The 17842-nt window shown below is 41.5% G+C and overlaps 2 protein-coding genes and 1 long non-coding RNA gene across 8 annotated transcripts in view; all 3 read right to left on the reverse strand.

Annotated features, from left to right (window-relative positions):
* The window catches only part of LOC124002705 (zinc finger protein 501-like), a 35867-nt gene extending 29093 nt beyond the window's left edge, over positions 1-6774 (reverse strand). Inside the window, exon 1 of one of the 5 annotated variants that reach the window (XR_006833099.1) lies at positions 5393-5540. Coding sequence is in view for 4 of the 5 variants with exons in the window: in XM_046310382.1 (XP_046166338.1) it covers positions 5393-5431 (39 nt within the window). In the remaining variant the exon portion in view is untranslated. Of the gene's footprint in view, positions 1-687; positions 826-5392; positions 5613-6658 lie in introns of those variants that run through there. The other 4 variants (XM_046310381.1, XM_046310382.1, XM_046310383.1 and 1 more) reach the window with 4 other exon arrangements.
* A 6431-nt stretch (positions 6775-13205) lies between these two features.
* Positions 13206-15720, reverse strand: LOC124002836. The gene is made up of 4 exons (XR_006833132.1): positions 14289-15720; positions 13694-14185; positions 13323-13579; positions 13206-13279 (listed from the first exon to the last, which is right to left on the reverse strand). It is a non-coding gene; the product is annotated as an uncharacterized LOC124002836 (long non-coding RNA).
* Positions 15721-16183: 463 nt separating this feature from the next.
* LOC124002729 (zinc finger protein 239-like) overlaps positions 16184-17842 on the reverse strand; it is a 59099-nt gene continuing 57440 nt past the window's right edge. For both annotated transcript variants that reach the window (XM_046310437.1, XM_046310438.1), the window contains one exon: positions 16184-17758. In XM_046310437.1, the coding sequence (XP_046166393.1) occupies positions 16779-17758 (980 nt within the window). In that variant the 3' untranslated portion in view covers positions 16184-16778. The remainder of the gene's footprint in view (positions 17759-17842) is intronic.

Below are 17842 nucleotides of genomic sequence, written 5' to 3' on the forward strand. Positions count from 1 at the left end.
ATTAACAGAAAACCTAGGAATGCACTCATTGTCTTATCTAAAAACCCCAGAGGTCAGTTTCGTCGGTTCAACCATAGGTTAACAACCTTATCTGTTTACACAGTTCACTTCTTTCTTCCTAGTTGGAATGGTGTTCATTAACTTTAATTACTCCTTGTCTGTGTCACACAATCACATCTTATGAACTCATATTGTTAATCAGATATAAAACAGAGTATAAGTTTACTTAGTTACAGTTCCATTTAAAATGATTTGTTAGTCATTTAATCATTTTACCAACAATTATGAAGTAATAAAAAAATCTACTTGTACTCACAGGCTCCAGTATTTGTGAAATGTGATTACCCAAAATTTCCACGACACTAGCTACAGTTTACCATAACTGGCTAAACATGATTGTATTTACTGCCTTAATTTTGCTGGACCCCAGGAAGAGTAGCTGCTGCCTTGGCAGCTAATGGGGATCCATAATACATACAAAGTTGGTTAAACTGCCTTGTTCAGGGACAGAACGACATATGTTTATCTGGTCAGCTCGGGGATTCGGTTACTGACCCAACGCTCTAACCACTAGGCTACCTGCCGCTCCAAACAGAACACAGCAATGTAGAGGTTCAAATATGATGAAAACGAGGCCTAGACATTTTATACAACACAGTGGGCATATAATGTTAAAACCAGAGTTACCCGATCCATTGGGAAGCTACTGTTTCTTGTATGATAGGAACTGTTCGACCCAAACTGTTCTCGTCAACAATTTCCTGTTGTCTTGTTCTTCTTTAGGGTTTTATGGCAGACTACACCTATTGGAGTATTACCGCCACCTGCTGTACGGCGAGTGAACGAAGAAGAAAAATATATATCCAAATTATTTATATCGTAGGTAAAGTATTCATGCAGTACATCTCTCCATAATTGTGTAAAATCTTCATGAATATGTTCCATTATAAATCTACTGATGTCTTGCCACAGATTCTTTACTTGAATACCATAAAAAAAGATTCAACACGGTTTCTGGGTGGTCATTTCAAACGGTACAATTTGAATGTGTTTCTTTTTTAAAACTTCTTCATATAGTGGTTGGCAGGATAATATAAATTGATCATTTTATAATAAACATCCTTAATTGTGTTAGTCAGTACGTTTGTGTGAGACAACAAATATTATCAATAAAACAATTCCAATAAGGTATGACATAAGGTGTATAGAGAGATACAAAATCCTGTTGATACAAGGAAAGTATCACTCTGTTGTTGAATGGACCAAAACAAGAACAAATCTTTACTACTATTGAGTCAACAGCTGTAATCTAAGGTAGGTTCTGAGGGTCTTAACATGTTCCTGAATAATAAAGCAACACCTGAGGGAATGGAGACTAAAATAATTGTAAACTCTTTAGACGAAATAGGGATCTTGTCAAGTGATAAGGATAGGATATTATTTCTGAACCAATATTCTAAAAACAAAGATTTATTGTTACACAATATGTGCTGATTATTCCAGATATAATATACGTGTGGAGAGAAATTATGCTTCTAAATGAAGGTTCATGACTAGAAAACCTGCTGAGGAAATGCAGAGCTTCACTGGAACTTTGTCAATAGCAAACCAACATGAAGTTAAGGCCACCAAAGTAGAAAAGGCATGATGAGGAATAAGGTTTCACATAGAAGTAGGTCTTCTTATGTAGTGTTTTATCAAATTGATCTTAAAAGTATTATTTAAGGTAGGAATGTCCAGACAATTCAGCCCACCACTCATGTGTTCATTACAACAGTTTCCTAATGTGACGGGTTCGGTTTCTCCACAGAAAGTTAAAAAGCATCTGGTCTGTTGAAAGGGTTCTACATGGAACCCTAAAGAGTTCTACCTGGAACCAAAGAGGTTCTAACTGAAACACAAAAGGGTTCTTCAAAGGGTTTTCCTATGGGGACAGCCGAAGAACCCTTTCAGGTTCTAGATAGCACCTTTTTTTCTTAGAGTGTAGTACTGCTATACCCACTCCTCTACAACACTTCAACCGACCAAATAAATGATGTCATGGAGCATCACCATGGCGATGATGATTTGTGAGACGTCTTTGGGTCGACAATCCACAATAGCGACTTAATGACATTTGGAGTTCCTGACATCATTTGTTTGACTTCTAACTGTTAGAGAGGATGGCTGCATCTGGAATGTCACCTGACAGTATATAGGTAATAGGATGCCATTTCAGACAGACTCTGTGTAGGTCTGTTCTAGTCTGGTGGATGGATGGTGTAATAGATTGGTCCTGAAGGTCTGTTCTAGTCTGGTGGATGGATGGTGTAATAGATTGGTCCTGAAGGTCTGTTCTAGTCTGGTGGATGGATGGTGTAATAGATTGGTCCTGAAGGTCTGTTCTAGTCTGGTGGATGGATGGTGTAATAGATTGGTCCTGAAGGTCTGTTCTAGTCTGGTGGATGGATGGTGTAATAGATTGGTCCTGAGGGTCTGTTCTAGTCTGGTGGAATGGATGGTGTAATAGATTGGTCCTGAAGGTATGTTCTAGTCTGGTGGATGGATGGTGTAATAGATTGGTCCTGAAGGTCTGTTCTAGTCTGGTGGATGGATGGTGTAATAGATTGGTCCTGAAGGTCTGTTCTAGTCTGGTGGATGGATGGTGTAATAGATTGGTCCTGAAGGTATGTTCTAGTCTGGTGGATGGATGGTGTAATAGATTGGTCCTGAAGGTCTGTTCTAGTCTGGTGGATGGATGGTGTAATAGATTGGTCCTGAAGGTATGTTCTAGTCTGGTGGATGGATGGTGTAATAGATTGGTCCTGAAGGTCTGTTCTAGTCTGGTGGATGGATGGTGTAATAGATTGGTCCTGAAGGTCTGTTCTAGTCTGGTGGATGGATGGTGTAATAGATTGGTCCTGAAGGTCTGTTCTAGTCTGGTGGATGGATGGTGTAATAGATTGGTCCTGAAGGTATGTTCTAGTCTGGTGGATGGATGGTGTAATAGATTGGTCCTGAAGGTCTGTTCTAGTCTGGGATGGATGGTGTAATAGATTGGTCCTGAAGGTATGTTCTAGTCTGGTGGATGGATGGTGTAATAGATTGGTCCTGAAGGTCTGTTCTAGTCTGGTGGATGGATGGTGTAATAGATTGGTCCTGAAGGTCTGTTCTAGTCTGGTGGATGGATGGTGTAATAGATTGGTCCTGAAGGTCTGTTCTAGTCTGGTGGATGGATGGTGTAATAGATTGGTCCTGAAGGTCTGTTCTAGTCTGGTGGATGGATGGTGTAATAGATTGGTCCTGAAGGTCTGTTCTAGTCTGGTGGATGGATGGTGTAATAGATTGGTCCTGAAGGTCTGTTCTAGTCTGATGGATGGATGGTGTAATAGACTGGTCCTGAGTGGCGTAGCGTTCTAAGGTTCAGCATCTCAGTGCAAGAGTCATCACTGATGGAAGACAAGACTAAATGAAAAGTGGATCGGCGATGGCTAGAAGGTCGGTGACGTGGAACGCCAAACGCCGCCCGAACAAGAGGGGACCAACGTCGGCGGAAGTTGTGACACACGTTTGCTTTCTGGTGTTTTATCATTAATATTATAGTTTTATATTATTCTACTATACTGTTAAATTAGACATACTATACTGTTTTTACTGAGAGAATTGTCTATTGTTATATTTTACTATATTACTGAGGGAATTGTCTATTGTTATATGCTAATATTCTTTGCTGATACAGGCTTGTCTTGTGTGACTTAGTCATAACTCTGAGCGTACAGATGTATGAGCTGTTTGGGTGCTACCACAGTATGTGACCTCCACTGTTTACAATCAGCAGGAATGTAGCTATGTGGGAAGTGCAGGGAGGAACAGTGAGTGGTGGCAATATCAGCCATCATGATCTACACAGACCAGCTAAATTACTTCGTGCAAATCTGTTTCCAGTGTCTGTTTCTGAACATCTGCTAACTGTCAACGATAAAAAGGGATGTACTTTCAATAAAAGGCTAAAGACAGCTCTGTTCATTGAGCTTTCAACACGGACTATTCTTAGTGATGGTTGATTGCTTCATTTTTGCATATCTTACAATAAATATATTGTTTGAAAAGTCTCTCTTCCTATAGCATTTCTCTGACACCACAAAGACAGGAGTAAGGATTCTCTCCAGCGTGTGCAAGCAGGAATTGAGTTTAATAAGAAGAACATTGTTAGATACAGTCGTAAATATTGATACTTTTAAGAGAACGGGGCTGGGAGATAGGATTTAGTTGCTGACCCACCCTCCAGTACAGTAGGTGGTGTAATGTACCATAAAGTTGATAGGATTTAGTTGCTGGCCCACACTCCAGTACAGTAGGTGGTGTAATGTACCATAAAGTTGATAGGATTTAGTTGCTGGCCCACACTCCAGTACAGTAGGTGGTGTAATGTACCATAAAGTTGATAGGATTTAGTTGCTGGCCCACACTCCAGTACAGTAGGTGGTGTAATGTACCATAAAGTTGATAGGATTTAGTTGCTGGCCCACACTCCAGTACAGTAGGTGGTGTAATGTACCATAAAGTTGATAGGATTTAGTTGCTGGCCCACCCTCCAGTACAGTAGGTGGTGTAATGTACCATAAAGTTGATAGGATTTAGTTGCTGGCCCACCCTCCAGTACAGTAGGTGGTGTAATGTACCATAAAGTTGATAGGATTTAGTTGCTGGCCCACCCTCCAGTACAGTAGGTGGTGTAATGTACCATAAAGTTGATAGGATTTAGTTGCTGGCCCACCCTCCAGTACAGTAGGTGGTGTAATGTACCATAAAGTTGATAGGATTTAGTTGCTGGCCCACCCTCCAGTACAGTAGGTGGTGTAATGTACCATAAAGTTGATAGGATTTAGTTGCTGGCCCACCCTCCAGTACAGTAGGTGGTGTAATGTACCATAAAGTTGATAGGATTTAGTTGCTGGCCCACACTCCAGTACAGTAGGTGGTGTAATGTACCATAAAGTTGATAGGATTTAGTTGCTGGCCCACCCTCCAGTACAGTAGGTGGTGTAATGTACCATAAAGTTGGATGCCAACCACTGATAAACCCCAAAGAAGAATATGTATTTTCATTGTCAGAGTGAGTATCTGGTCATATAATGGATCATCTGACTTTCAAATCAGTGGAGGTGAACAAGTGCACATTTTGGGAGGAAGTAGAGATATATTAGATAATATGACAGATTTCCAAACATGATATAGCTGTAGATTAACGTTACTTTGCTGAGGGAAAAAATATCCTAACAACTTTTACAATCATGTTTATTTTTGTCCAGCAGTTTAAACCGAACACAGGAATGTGGAGGATAAAAGGTGATGAAAACTAGTCCTAGACATTTTATACAACACAGCGGGCATATGTTAAAACCAGATTTACCTGATCCATTGCGGAAGCCATTGTTTCTTTGTATGGCATGAAATGTTGTAGGGTACAGTTTGACAACTTTGTTGTAGTGTTCGGATAATGACAGCTAGTAATGAGTTGCTGAGAGAAAATTCGATTCTCAAGACTGCAACTGATGCGCCCCTAGACCAGAGCAATCAAACATCTATGTTAGAACAAATAAACGTCTCATGTAACCTAGTATTATCACAGAAAGTTCCTGGATAACATTTTACGTGATCAATAAAAGTCGAGTAAAGTCAAGAAAATGTCCAACAACACCCCTTTCACTAAGAATCCTGTTGTCTCCTATCGTCTACTTTTACCTGGCAGCCACTTGGAACAGATGCACAAAGAGGGAGGATCTCAACAAGCCTCTCTCTCGTGAGGGAGTGTCTGGGAATTAAATGTTCCGGTCTTTCGCTGCTGATACAATGGCAGCTGCTGTTCACTACCAGCACAGATAGGAAATATCAGATATTTATGCAGGTCTTTGCAATGGCTGCATCAAACCTAATTCACAAGTAATTCTCCGGTCAAAAATAAACGTAAGTCCAGCGGTGGAAAAAGTACCCAATAGTCATACTTGAGTCAAAGTAAAGATACCATAATAGAAAATGACTCAAGTAAAAGTCACACAGTTAAATCTACTTGAGTAAAAGTATTTGGTTTTAAATATACTTAAGTATCAAAGGTAAATGTAATTGTTCAAGTATAAGTATGAATAATTCAAATGTCTTTATACAAAGCAAACCGGAAGGCACAAATGTATTGTTTTTTAAATGATTTACGGATAGGCAGGGGCACACTCCAACACTCAGACATAATTTACAAAAAAGTATTTGTATTTAGTGAGTCCGCTAGATCAGAGGCAGTAGGGAGGACCAGGGATGTTCTCTTGATAAGTGTGTGAATTGAACCATTTTCCGGTCCTGCTAAGCATTCAAAATGTAGCGAGTACATTTAAGGAGTAAAAAGTACATCATTTTCAACAAGAATGTAGTAAAGTAAAAGTTTTCAAATATATAAATAGTAAAGTACAGATACCCCAAAAAACGAATTATGTAGTACTTTAAAATATTGTTTATTTAAGTACTTCACACCACTGTGTAAGTCTTTCTTCTTAACTAAACTACAGTCAAATATACTGTATTTATAACTAACACCCTTCTGTCTATGTATATAACTTGTATACAATAAATAAACAAAAGCAAAGCACAGCACAGCAGGCCTATACGGTTCAAAGTAAACCAGACTTACCGGATCCATCGTGGAAGCTATTGTTTTCTTCAGTGTTTCTTACTAAGACAAGAAATGGGTAGGCTACATACAGTCCAGTTACTATGTTCTCACAGAGTTCAGATAAGGATTAGGGGTTGCAGGGGAGAATTCCTGTCTCAAGTCTGCAACTGATGCACCCCTAGACCAGAGCAATCAAACATCTATCGAAATATCCAAGCTTGATTACGTTATGACAGCATAACGTCTCACATCTTTATTTAACTAGGCAAGTCAGATAAGAACACATTTTTATTTACAATGACGGTAGAGGAACAGTGGGATAACTGCCTTGTTCACGGGCAGAACTAAAGTTGTTTACCCTGTCGGCTCGGGGATTCGATTTAGCAACCTTTCGGTTACTGGCCCAACGGTCTAACCACTAGGCTACCTGCTGCCCCAGGCTAATCTTACTTCAGAAAGTTCCTCGATAAGATTTTACCAAAACTATACAGATTGAGTAAAGTCAAGAAAATGTTCAACAACACCCCTTTCCAAAAGTATCCTGTTGTCTGCTATCGTCTACTTTTACCTGACAGCAACTTGGAACAGAGTTCTATTTGAGTCCAGATGTTCTCAAGGCTGTTGTTGCATCTCCCTCCCTGCAGCCTAGAAACATAAAGAGACAACAAACACACTTTATAACTGGTGAAAAACTACACCTGATACTTCCATTAAGCAGGAAAACGTCTCTATTATAACAGATGTGTAGCACTGTAAGACACGTGTTTCTCTGTTGTTGTTTTAAACCTGTTTTATTCTCAGGACCAGGACTATAACACTGAGTATTGGGACACAGGGTAACAACATATCCTGGTCTCTTCTACAGAATTCAACTAAACATTTTTTTTTAAATACATATTAAAAAAAAAAAATGTATATCCAATCAGCAATGTAAAAGAAAACATGAAACCACATTCGTATGTATGTTTTACAATGACATTTACATGCAAGCATTCGTTCCACATAACAAATCACCAATAAACAGTAGAATGTTGAGGTATAAGATATTATGAAGTGTATTTCCAGTGTGAAGAGAGAGAGGTTTGGTAGGAGACCTTACTGGCTGTGAGGAAACAGAAGAGTGTGAGGTCTGTGTTTGACATGACCTACAGGTACTGATGGGCAGAGCTGACTTCCTGCCCCCATGATGCCTCTTCCTAACAACCAACACATCATTCGATTCACAATAAAATGTGTGAACATCTTTCTGGAGCAAACTTAATACACAATAAGGAAAGTTCAAAGATATCACAAATTAAATCCTTTAAAATAAATTCAACAACTTAATTTGACGACACTAATAGTCCTATATCTTCTGTACTTCTATGTGTCCCATCAGCTACACTAAAACCTGGTGAAAGGTTTTAAAATAAATATGTGAATATCTTTTAGGAGCAAACTAATTATACAAGAGGACTATGGTCCTTTTAAAAATTGATCATTAGATTTTTTTTAAAACATATAATTAATGTTATAAGCAGACGTTGTTGAGCAGATAATGGAATATATTTATTGATCTATTGAATACATGAATACACACCTTGTATTGTTGAAACATGATCTTCCCACACTGATCAGAGCTATAAGGCCTCTCTCCAGTGTGTATGCGTTGGTGTGTGCTCAGGGCTGCTGATTGATTAAAACTCCTCCCACACTGATCACAGCTATAAGGCCTCTCTCCTGTGTGTATAAGTCGGTGTTTGGTCACGGTGAAATCTCAAGCAAAACTCTTCCCACACTGATCACAACTATAAGGCTTCCCTCCAGCATGAATCCGCTGGTAAATGACCAATTTTCTCTGTTTAGCAAAATTTTTCCCACAGTCAGAGCAGCGGTGGTGAGGTTTCTTCCTGTAAGTCTTTGCTGGTGTTCATTGAGACGTTCTGATCTGGAGAGACTCTTCTGGAGAGACGACTTGTCAGCATCATGTTGTTTTTGAGGCTTCCCTAGATGATAAGCCCCTCCCACTGAGAGAGCTACGGGTAGAGTTGACCGCTGTGAAACAAAGATGATGAATAGCAGGTTAACTGTTTTGTGTGTATTCACTAAACAGGACTGTTTCGTTTGTTCGTTCTTCCTAGTTATTATTTTGTGTAGTGTTCAGTGTTGATTATATTAAAAATCATGAACACTTACCACGCTGCACCTTGGTCCTCACCTTCTTCCACCGACGACAGCCGTTACAATAGTAAAGACACAACACCAGGCTCCCAGAACGTGAAGGCAGATGCATTGTCTCGGCTGTATGACACAGAGGAGCGGTCCATGGATCCCACTCCAAAACTCCCCGCCTCCTGCCTGGTGATGCCAGTAGTGTGATGAGCTGGACACGGACATTGAGCAGGCGTTACGTGCATAGCGCGCTCCCGTCCAGTGTCCCGCTGGGCATCTGTACGTCCAGTCTGCTGTTCGTGACCGGTTGATCTATTGGGGCCGGAACCTGCGTCCGCGGTTTGTGGGGCCATTTAAAGTCCTGAGGAGAGTGAACGAGGTTTGTTACAGGTTACAACTTCCACCCGATTTCCGTATAACCCCTCGTTCCATGTGTCTCTCCTCAGGCCGGTGGTGGCTGGTCTGCTCCAGGAGTCTGAGGTGCGGAAGGTTCCTCCGTCCCCTCTGGACATCGGGGGGCCCCCAGCGCACGGGGTACGGTCCGGAGGAGAGGTGCTGGGTTCCGGTCGAGGATGTGTTGGACCCTTCAATGCTGCAGGAGTTCCTCCGTCTTCGTCCGGATGCGCCTCGCCCTCCCGGTCGTCCCCGAGGCCGGTGTCGGCCCATTGCTGGAGCCGCGCGTCAAGGGAGGGGGGGGGGGTACTGGCACGACTTCCGCCAGAGTCGGACCCTCTACTAGTTCGGGTGGCATTCGCGGTCGACGTCACCGACCTTCTAGCCATCGCCGATGCACCTTTCATTTTCCATTGGTTTTGTCTTGTCTTCCCTCACACCTGGTTTCAATTCCATCAATTCCATTTTGTGTATTTAACCCTCTGTTCCCCCCCATGTCCTTGTCCGGAAGTGTTGATTGTAAGAGTTTGTGCACATAATGTCTGGCGTGAGAAGGGTTTCGTCCCATTGTATTTATTTATTGTTTTTGTTCACAGTGATTTTTATGATTAAACTGCACCGTTATAACACAGTCTTTGATCTCCTGCGCCTGACTTCTCTGCTGCCAGTACGCACGCATTACAGTATGTGTGTATCAATAAGCTGAGGTTACCTTATAAGGCAACCTAGTACAGTAGCTTCTCTGAATTCATTAACATTGTCCACTGTCACACAAGACCAAAATGTCAAAACCAGACAGTGGTTACAGCCAGGGCTTAACCACAAAGACTAATATAGATAGTTTGTGCCTTGTATAGTGGCAGAGTTTTTAGACACATAGCAACAGCATCTTACTATAAGTTCTGCAGCAAAACATGAACCTTAAGGTCCCCTTAATCAACAATGCTACCTCATCTCCATACTGTATTTACTTATGTATCTTGCTCCTTTGCACCCCAGTATCTCTACTTGCACATTCATCTTCTGCACATCTACCATTCCAGTGTTTAATAGTTATATTGTAATTACTTCGCCACCATGGCCTATTTATTGCCATACCTCCCTTATCCTACCTCGTTATTGTCTTGCATCCCTTATCCTACCTCATTATTGACTTACATCTCTTATCCTACCTCATTATTGACTTACATCTCTTATCCTACCTCATTATTGACTTACATCTCTTATCCTACCTCATTATTGACTTACATCTCTTATCCTACCTCATTATTGACTTACATCTCTTATCCTACCTCATTATTGACTTACATCTCTTATCCTACCTCATTTGCACACTGTTTTTCTACTTTATTATTGACTGTATGTTTGTTTATGTGTAACTGTGTTGTTGTATGTATCGAACTGCTTTGCTTTATCTTGGCCAGGTCGCAGTTGGCCTACCTGGTTAAATAAAGGTGAAATAATGGGGAGGGTCTTTGGGCCCCACCCCCTACAGGATCCTCTGTACCCGTTTGGTAAAGCTTTCTCTATGAATCACCTGTCTGTCATTCATTTCTAGTACTACTGTCATTTTAACCTGGAATGTTGTGGTTGACTCAGTTCTCTGAAGGAATCGCCAACTGTCTCTAAGGCTGATCAGATGGAGCTACACCATCCCAGATGAAAGGGGAAAGCAGACACTGAATGGTTAGTTAGAATCACCTTTGGATGTATACATTTTACATGTTTGGTCATTTAGCAGACACTCTTATCCAGAGTGCCTTACAGTAGTGAGTGAATACATTTTCATACTTGTCCCCCGTACTAGTTACCTGGACAGGTAAACAATGAGTCTGTTTCTCACCTTGATAGCAACAGCCAGGGAGTATATAGCAACAGTCAGGGAGAGTATATAGCAACAGTCAGGGAGTATATAGCAACAGTTCTTACGGAGCCACTCCTTAGTTGCCCTGGCTGTGTGTTTCTGTGTGTTTCGGGTCGTTGCCATGCTGGAAGACCCAGCCACGACCCATCTTCAATGCATCTTCAATGCTCTTACTGAGGGAAGGAGGTTGTTGGCCAAGATCTCGTGATACATGGCCCCATCCATCCTCCCCTTAATATGGTGCAGTCGTCCTGTCCCCTTTGCAGAAAAGCATCCCCAAAGAATGATGTTTCCACCTCCATGCTTCATGGTTAGGATGGTGTTCTTGGGGTTGTACTCATCCTTCTTCTTCCTCCAAACACGGCAAGTGGAGTTTAGACCAAAAAGCTATATTTTTGTCTCATCAGACCACATGACCTTCTCCCATTCCTCCTCTGGATCATCCAGATGGTCATTGGCAAATTTCAGAAGGGACTGGACATGCGCTGGCTTGAGCAGGGGGACCTTGCGTGCTCTGCAGGATTTTAATCCATGACGGCGTAGTGTGTTACTAATGGTTTTCTTTGAGACTGTGGTCCCAGCTCTCTTCAGGTCATCGACCAGGTCCTGCCGTGTAGTTCTGGGCTGATCCCTCACCTTCCTCATGATCATTGATGCCCCACGAGGTGAGATCTTGCATGGAGCCCCAGACCGAGGGTTATTGACCGTCATCTTGAACGTCTTCCATTTTCTAATAATTGCGCCAACAGTTGTTGCCTTCTCACCAAGCTGCTTGCCTATTGTCCTGTAGCCCATCCCAGCCTTGTGCAGGTCTACAATTTTATCCCTGATGTCCTTACACAGCTCCCTGGTCTTGGCCATTGTGGAGAGGTTGGAGTCTGTTTGATTGAGTGTGTGGACAGGTGTCTTTTATACAGGTAACACGTTCAAACAGGTACAGTTAATACAGGTAATGAGTGGAGAACAGGAGGGCTTCTTAAAGAAAAACTAACAGGTCTGTGAGAGCCGGAATTCTTACTGGTTGGTAGGTGATCAAATACTTATGTCATGCAATAAAATGCAAATTAATGTGATTTTCTGGATTTTTGTTTTCGATTCCGTCTCTCACAAGTGTCTCACAAGTGACTCTCACATAAGTGTTCCTATGATAAAAATTACAGACCTCTACATACTTTGTAAGTAGGAAAACTTGCAAAATCGGCAGTGTATCAAATACTTGTTCTCCCCACTGTAATTACATTTCGAGTTCCTGGCATCATTCGTTTGGCTCCTAACTGTTAGAGAGGATAGCTGTGTCCGCAGTGTCACAGTATGTAGGGAATAGGATGCCTTTCCAGACACAGACTATGTGTAGGTTTAGTGTGGTGTATGGATGGGATGTTTAAATCACTGATTTATAGTACATTTAGTATAAGATCTCATGAATAACGTAGGTTATATTGTGTTATTTAAACCTGGAATCTTTAATGCTGAAACTGTCTGTTTGAGATATGACAACAACAAAGTTACTGTAAAAAATGAACAGTTTTTTATCCCCTCTGACCATAATAGAACAGTAGAATATGGACTGAACAGTTTGAGCTGTACTTTCATTTAAATAGATAGTTCAAGCTGAAATCAAAGACATTTGAATTGAGGAATTATATAGCAATTTCCAAAAGCATTTAAAAAAAAAAGAATTACATTAAAAGCCACAATGTCTATAACCTATGATTGGATGGAATCCCTCCCAATGTCTATAACCTATGATTGGATGGAATCCCTCCCAATGTCTATAACCTATGATTGGATTGAATCCCTCCCAATGTCTATAACCTATGATTGGATGGAATCCCTCCCAATGTCTATAACCTATGATTGGATGGAATCCCTCCCGATGTCTATAACCTATGATTGGATGGAATCCCTCCCAATGTCTATAACCTATAATATAATAATATATGCCATTTAGCATGCCTATTTGGATTGAATCCTCCCAATGTCTATAACCTATGATTGGATTGAATCCCTCCCAATGTCTATAACCTATGATTGGATTGAATCCCTCCCAATGTCTATAACCTATGAATTGAATCCCTCCCAATGTCTATAACCTATGATTGGATTGAATCCCTCCCAATGTCTATAACCTATGATTGGATTGAATCCCTCCCAATAACCTATGATTGGATTGAATCCCTCCCAATGTCTATAACCTATGATTGGATTGAATCCCTCCCAATGTCTATAACCTATGATTGGATTGAATCCCTATAACCTCCCAATGTCTATAACCTATGATTGGATTGAATCCCTCCCAATGTCTATTGAGCAGCACTGGGGCTGTTGAATTTCACAGTAGTGTACTGGAAATCCTCGTCCTGTTTCTGGGGGTGAGACGGTGGGACGGTGGAGTCCAGAGGCACTTCCTGGTTTCTGTGTTGGATGCTTGCGTAGGTAATGTCATCCTGCTCGTCTGTGATCACTCTCTGTGCTGCAATAGGGGACAAGTTCATGCCTGAGATGTTGTCATACACTGGATTAGAGTCTCTCTGATGGGGAGAGAAGACAGACAACATGAGGGGTGAAAGATAATACCACAGTCATTGAGTCCATCTGAATACAGATCACTGTAGCTCTTAGTAAACTGATTCCAGAAGACTCACCTGTCCGTTCTCTGCTGCGTCTCTTCTGTCTCTTGTGTCAGAGGTGGATTTGGAGGCCTTCTTCCTGTTTTGTGAAATAATTCATCAATTAATAGAGCAATATACATATTTTGATCGATTAAACCACAGAATGTGAAAAGGGATAAATTCATCTCACTCACCTGAACCACATGAACCCAAAGAGACAGAGTATGAGAATTAGAATAACCACTATGATTCCTACAACTGCATTCTTAAAAGACATTGGCTCCCCAAAGAATGTAACAGGAGAACGGATATTCTTGTATCCTTTAACACTACAGTAGTAGCTGCCTGCGTCCCCACTGCTGATTTGGTCTAAGTAGAGGTAGTTATCTTGGGTGTTTGGGTTGGTGAGAAGTTGTCCGTTCTTGTACCAGATGTAGGTGGGGTTGTCAGTTAGAATACAGGTGGAGCTACAGGTCAGTGTCACCTTCCCTTCCTCTGTGCCAGGAGTCTCCTTCACCTGCAGGTCTGAAAATGGGTAAATGAAGACAAAATAGCACAATCATCATTATTTCCACCAATGAGATAATGACTTAGACTAGATGATATAATACTGTAAGGACAGTATTACCTGTGACAATCAGAGTTATTCCAGGGAAGCTGTATCCCCATTTTACCTCCGTTGTTGTAAATCTAAACTTATATTCAGCAGAGTCACTCTCTCTCAGGTCTGTGATTCTCAGGGTGGAGTCTTTGTCTGTAGTTGGTTGGTACTTCACACGACCTGCATACTCTGGGTCCTGGATTAGATCTGTAGTAACTCCAGTCTCCCATTTGTTGAACCAGGATACTTCTGTGACGTTATGCCAGCTGGGATGTCTATACGTGCAGGTAATGTCCACTGTTGACCCCTTCAAGGCACAGATACTCCTCTTGGTGTAAGTCACATTCAAACAGCTCTGACCATGAACAACTGAAAAAAAATGAAAACTGAAAAAAAATCTTATAATTTCCTCAAACGATAATGAGACTATTTCAAGTGTTTAAGATGTATTGGACTGGTTCATTTAAAATGAATAAATTATATAGACACACACAGAGCATTCAGGAAGTATTCAGAACCCTGGACTTTTTCATGTTGTTACATTACAGTCTTATTCTAAAATGGAATAACTAGATAACATACCATCATCCATTTTCTACCTTGTATATTATACTGTATAGTTCCTACTAGTGTTACTATCCAAGAGTTCACCGGTTTGTCTGTTTTCCCCACATGTTCTACTATTGGTCCACAGGCCTTAATGATTGATACTTAAGATGATTATTATAGGTGAGTTCAGACTCCTCATGAGAAAATCCTCATGTTCTTTTACAGCACAGGAGTAACTGTCTGTAGAGTAACACCCGACCACTAGAGTATTACAGGAGTATTGTTGGGAAGTAGGGTCATGGAGATGTTGTCCGTTGCTGTACCAGATGTAGGTGAGGTTGGGGTTGTCAGTCAGAAGACAGGTGGTGCTACAGGTCAGTGTTCTCTTCTATTCCTCTGTGGAGGAAGACACCTTCACCTGCAGCTCTGAATGATTCTAATGAATTATTAGAATTAGATATTATATATTACCTGTGTCAGTCAGAGTTATTACAGGGAAGCTGTACCCCCATTCTGCATACTGTGTTTTAAATCTGAACTTGTACTCAGCTGAAAATCTCTCAGGTCTGTGATTCTCAGGGTGCAGTCTTTCTCTTTAGTCCCAAGGTACTCAGCACAACCTGCATACTCTGGACCGAGCTCAGGATTTTAGGCGCCTCATTACATTTCTCTTGGATATACCAGTTTGGTTCTGAGACTACATGATAACTTGGATGTTGATATGTGCAGGGCAGTTCCACTGTTGAGCCCTTACAAGTGTCGGCTCTGGTGCAGGTCTTTGCCCCCGCCCAGACCACGGGTCAGGCCATGGGTAGAATGCCGTGCCCGGACTGGGCATCGGCGCCGAGGAAGGATCCGGCCTTGGAGCTGGACTGGACGCCGTGCCTGGCTCTCCGGACCGTTGCTGGAGGTTCCGGACCGTTGACCGTCGCAGGAAGCTCTGGACTGGGAACCGTCGCCGGAAGCTCTGGACTACCAAATACTAATTGAGTGTATCTAAACTTCTGACCCACTGGGTATGTGATGAAAGAAATAAAAGCTGAAATAAATCACACTCCACTATTATTCTGACATTTCACATTCTTAAAATAAAGTGGTGATCCTACCTGAAATTAAACAGGGAATTTGTACTAGGATTAAATGTCATGATTTGTGAAAAACTGAGTTTAAATGTATTTGGCTAAGGTGTATGTAAACTTCCGACTTCAACTGTTTGCATCTGTTGGTCACAGATACCTTAAAAAAAAAACGGTAGTCAGTATCTGGTGTGACCACCATTTACCTCATGCAATACGACATAAGATAAAGGATTTAATGTGTTTTTGTATTGACTACACGTGTCGTGGAAATTACTACCAAGGACTCAGTTAAACTTAAATGAATAATTATTTATTATCAGCCAGCTGGAGAGATTCCAACAAACTTACGGTCAGGAGCTCTTTCGGGGCAGTCCCGTTAGTCCTCTCCTCCAGTATATACTGGTAACACAGACAAGTTATATTTGCATGATTTACATTATTCATCATTAACATTTGGTTCCTGCATGTAAATTATAGAACATATTCTGAGCGTTCTGCCAAAAGGTCTGAGGGGGCCATGACCGTCTCCCCCTCATATCTCTACCCAGCACCTACAGGAACCAATGACTGTATGAGGCATGATGTACAATTCAAGACTCTCTTCAGATAACATTTCCCCCACACATGAATATATACATACCATTGGTGAAACTTTTTTATTATACATTATTTAATGGATAATATGAGTTCATAAATTAAAAGATAGCTCTGAACACCTCCTCCCCCACCCCACCACACACACAGCACTTCTACTCCAAGACGCTTGATACATATGGATCCAGAGCTGCATATTATGCTACACATGTTACCATGGCAATCAGACATACTAAAGTGTTAGAGAATGGGAGATGGATGACTGTTTACAAGATGTTTTCTATGTAAACTTTATTTAGGGATCTGGAACCGGTGCCAGAGAGAAGGGAGATGAAAGAAAACATGTTTGTGCTTTCTGGTGTTTTATCAGTGACCCTGAACGAGCAAAACTCTTCCCACACTGATCACAGCTATAAGGCTTCTCTCCTGTGTGTATGCGTTGGTGTGTAGTCAGGTCTCCTGATCGACTGAAGCTCTTCCCACATTGATCACAGCTATAAGGCTTCTCTCCTGTGTGTATGCGTTGGTGTGTAGTCAGGGATCCTGATCGACTGAAGTTCTTCCCACACTGAACACAGCTATATGGCTTCTCTCCTGTGTGTATGCGTTGGTGTAGAGTCAGGTCTCCTGATCGACTGAAGCTCTTCCCACATTGATCACAGCTATAAGGCTTCTCTCCTGTGTGTATGCGTTGGTGTGTAGTCAGGGATCCTGATCGACTGAAGTTCTTCCCACACTGAACACAGCTATATGGCTTCTCTCCTGTGTGTATGCGTTGGTGTAGAGTCAGGTTTCCTGAATGATTGAAGCTCTTCCCACACTGAACACAGCTATAAGGCTTCTCTCCTGTGTGTATGCGTTGGTGTAGAGTCAGGGATCCTGATTGATTGAAGCTCTTCCCACACTGATCACAGCTATAAGGCTTCTCTCCTGTGTGTTTGTGGTTAGTCTGGGCTCCTGACTGATTTAAGTATTTCCCACAATCAAAGCAGGTATAAGGCCCCTCCCCTGAATGAATTCTCTGATGAGATTTTAAGGTATTAGATGCATGCTCTAGAGTGTGAATTTGCTCATGATTTGTCAAATCTTGTTTAGCAAAACTCTTCCCACAGACAGAGCAGCAGTGGTGAGGTTTCTTCCCTGTACCTCTATGCTGGTGTTTGAGGTGTTCTGATCTGGAGAGACTCTTCTCTTTCTTGTCAGCATCATAATGTTGTTGAGGCTCCCCAGATGATAAGCCCCTCCCACTTAGAGAGAAACGATTAGGGATGTCCCCTGTGAAACAAAGACATTGAATAGTTAGGTTTTGCAAGTATGGGTCCATAAACAGATGGGTCCTTCCATGAAATTAAGACCTTT

This window comes from Oncorhynchus gorbuscha, linkage group LG18 (assembly GCF_021184085.1).
Source record: "Oncorhynchus gorbuscha isolate QuinsamMale2020 ecotype Even-year linkage group LG18, OgorEven_v1.0, whole genome shotgun sequence".
NCBI classification, from domain to species: domain Eukaryota; kingdom Metazoa; phylum Chordata; class Actinopteri; order Salmoniformes; family Salmonidae; genus Oncorhynchus; species Oncorhynchus gorbuscha.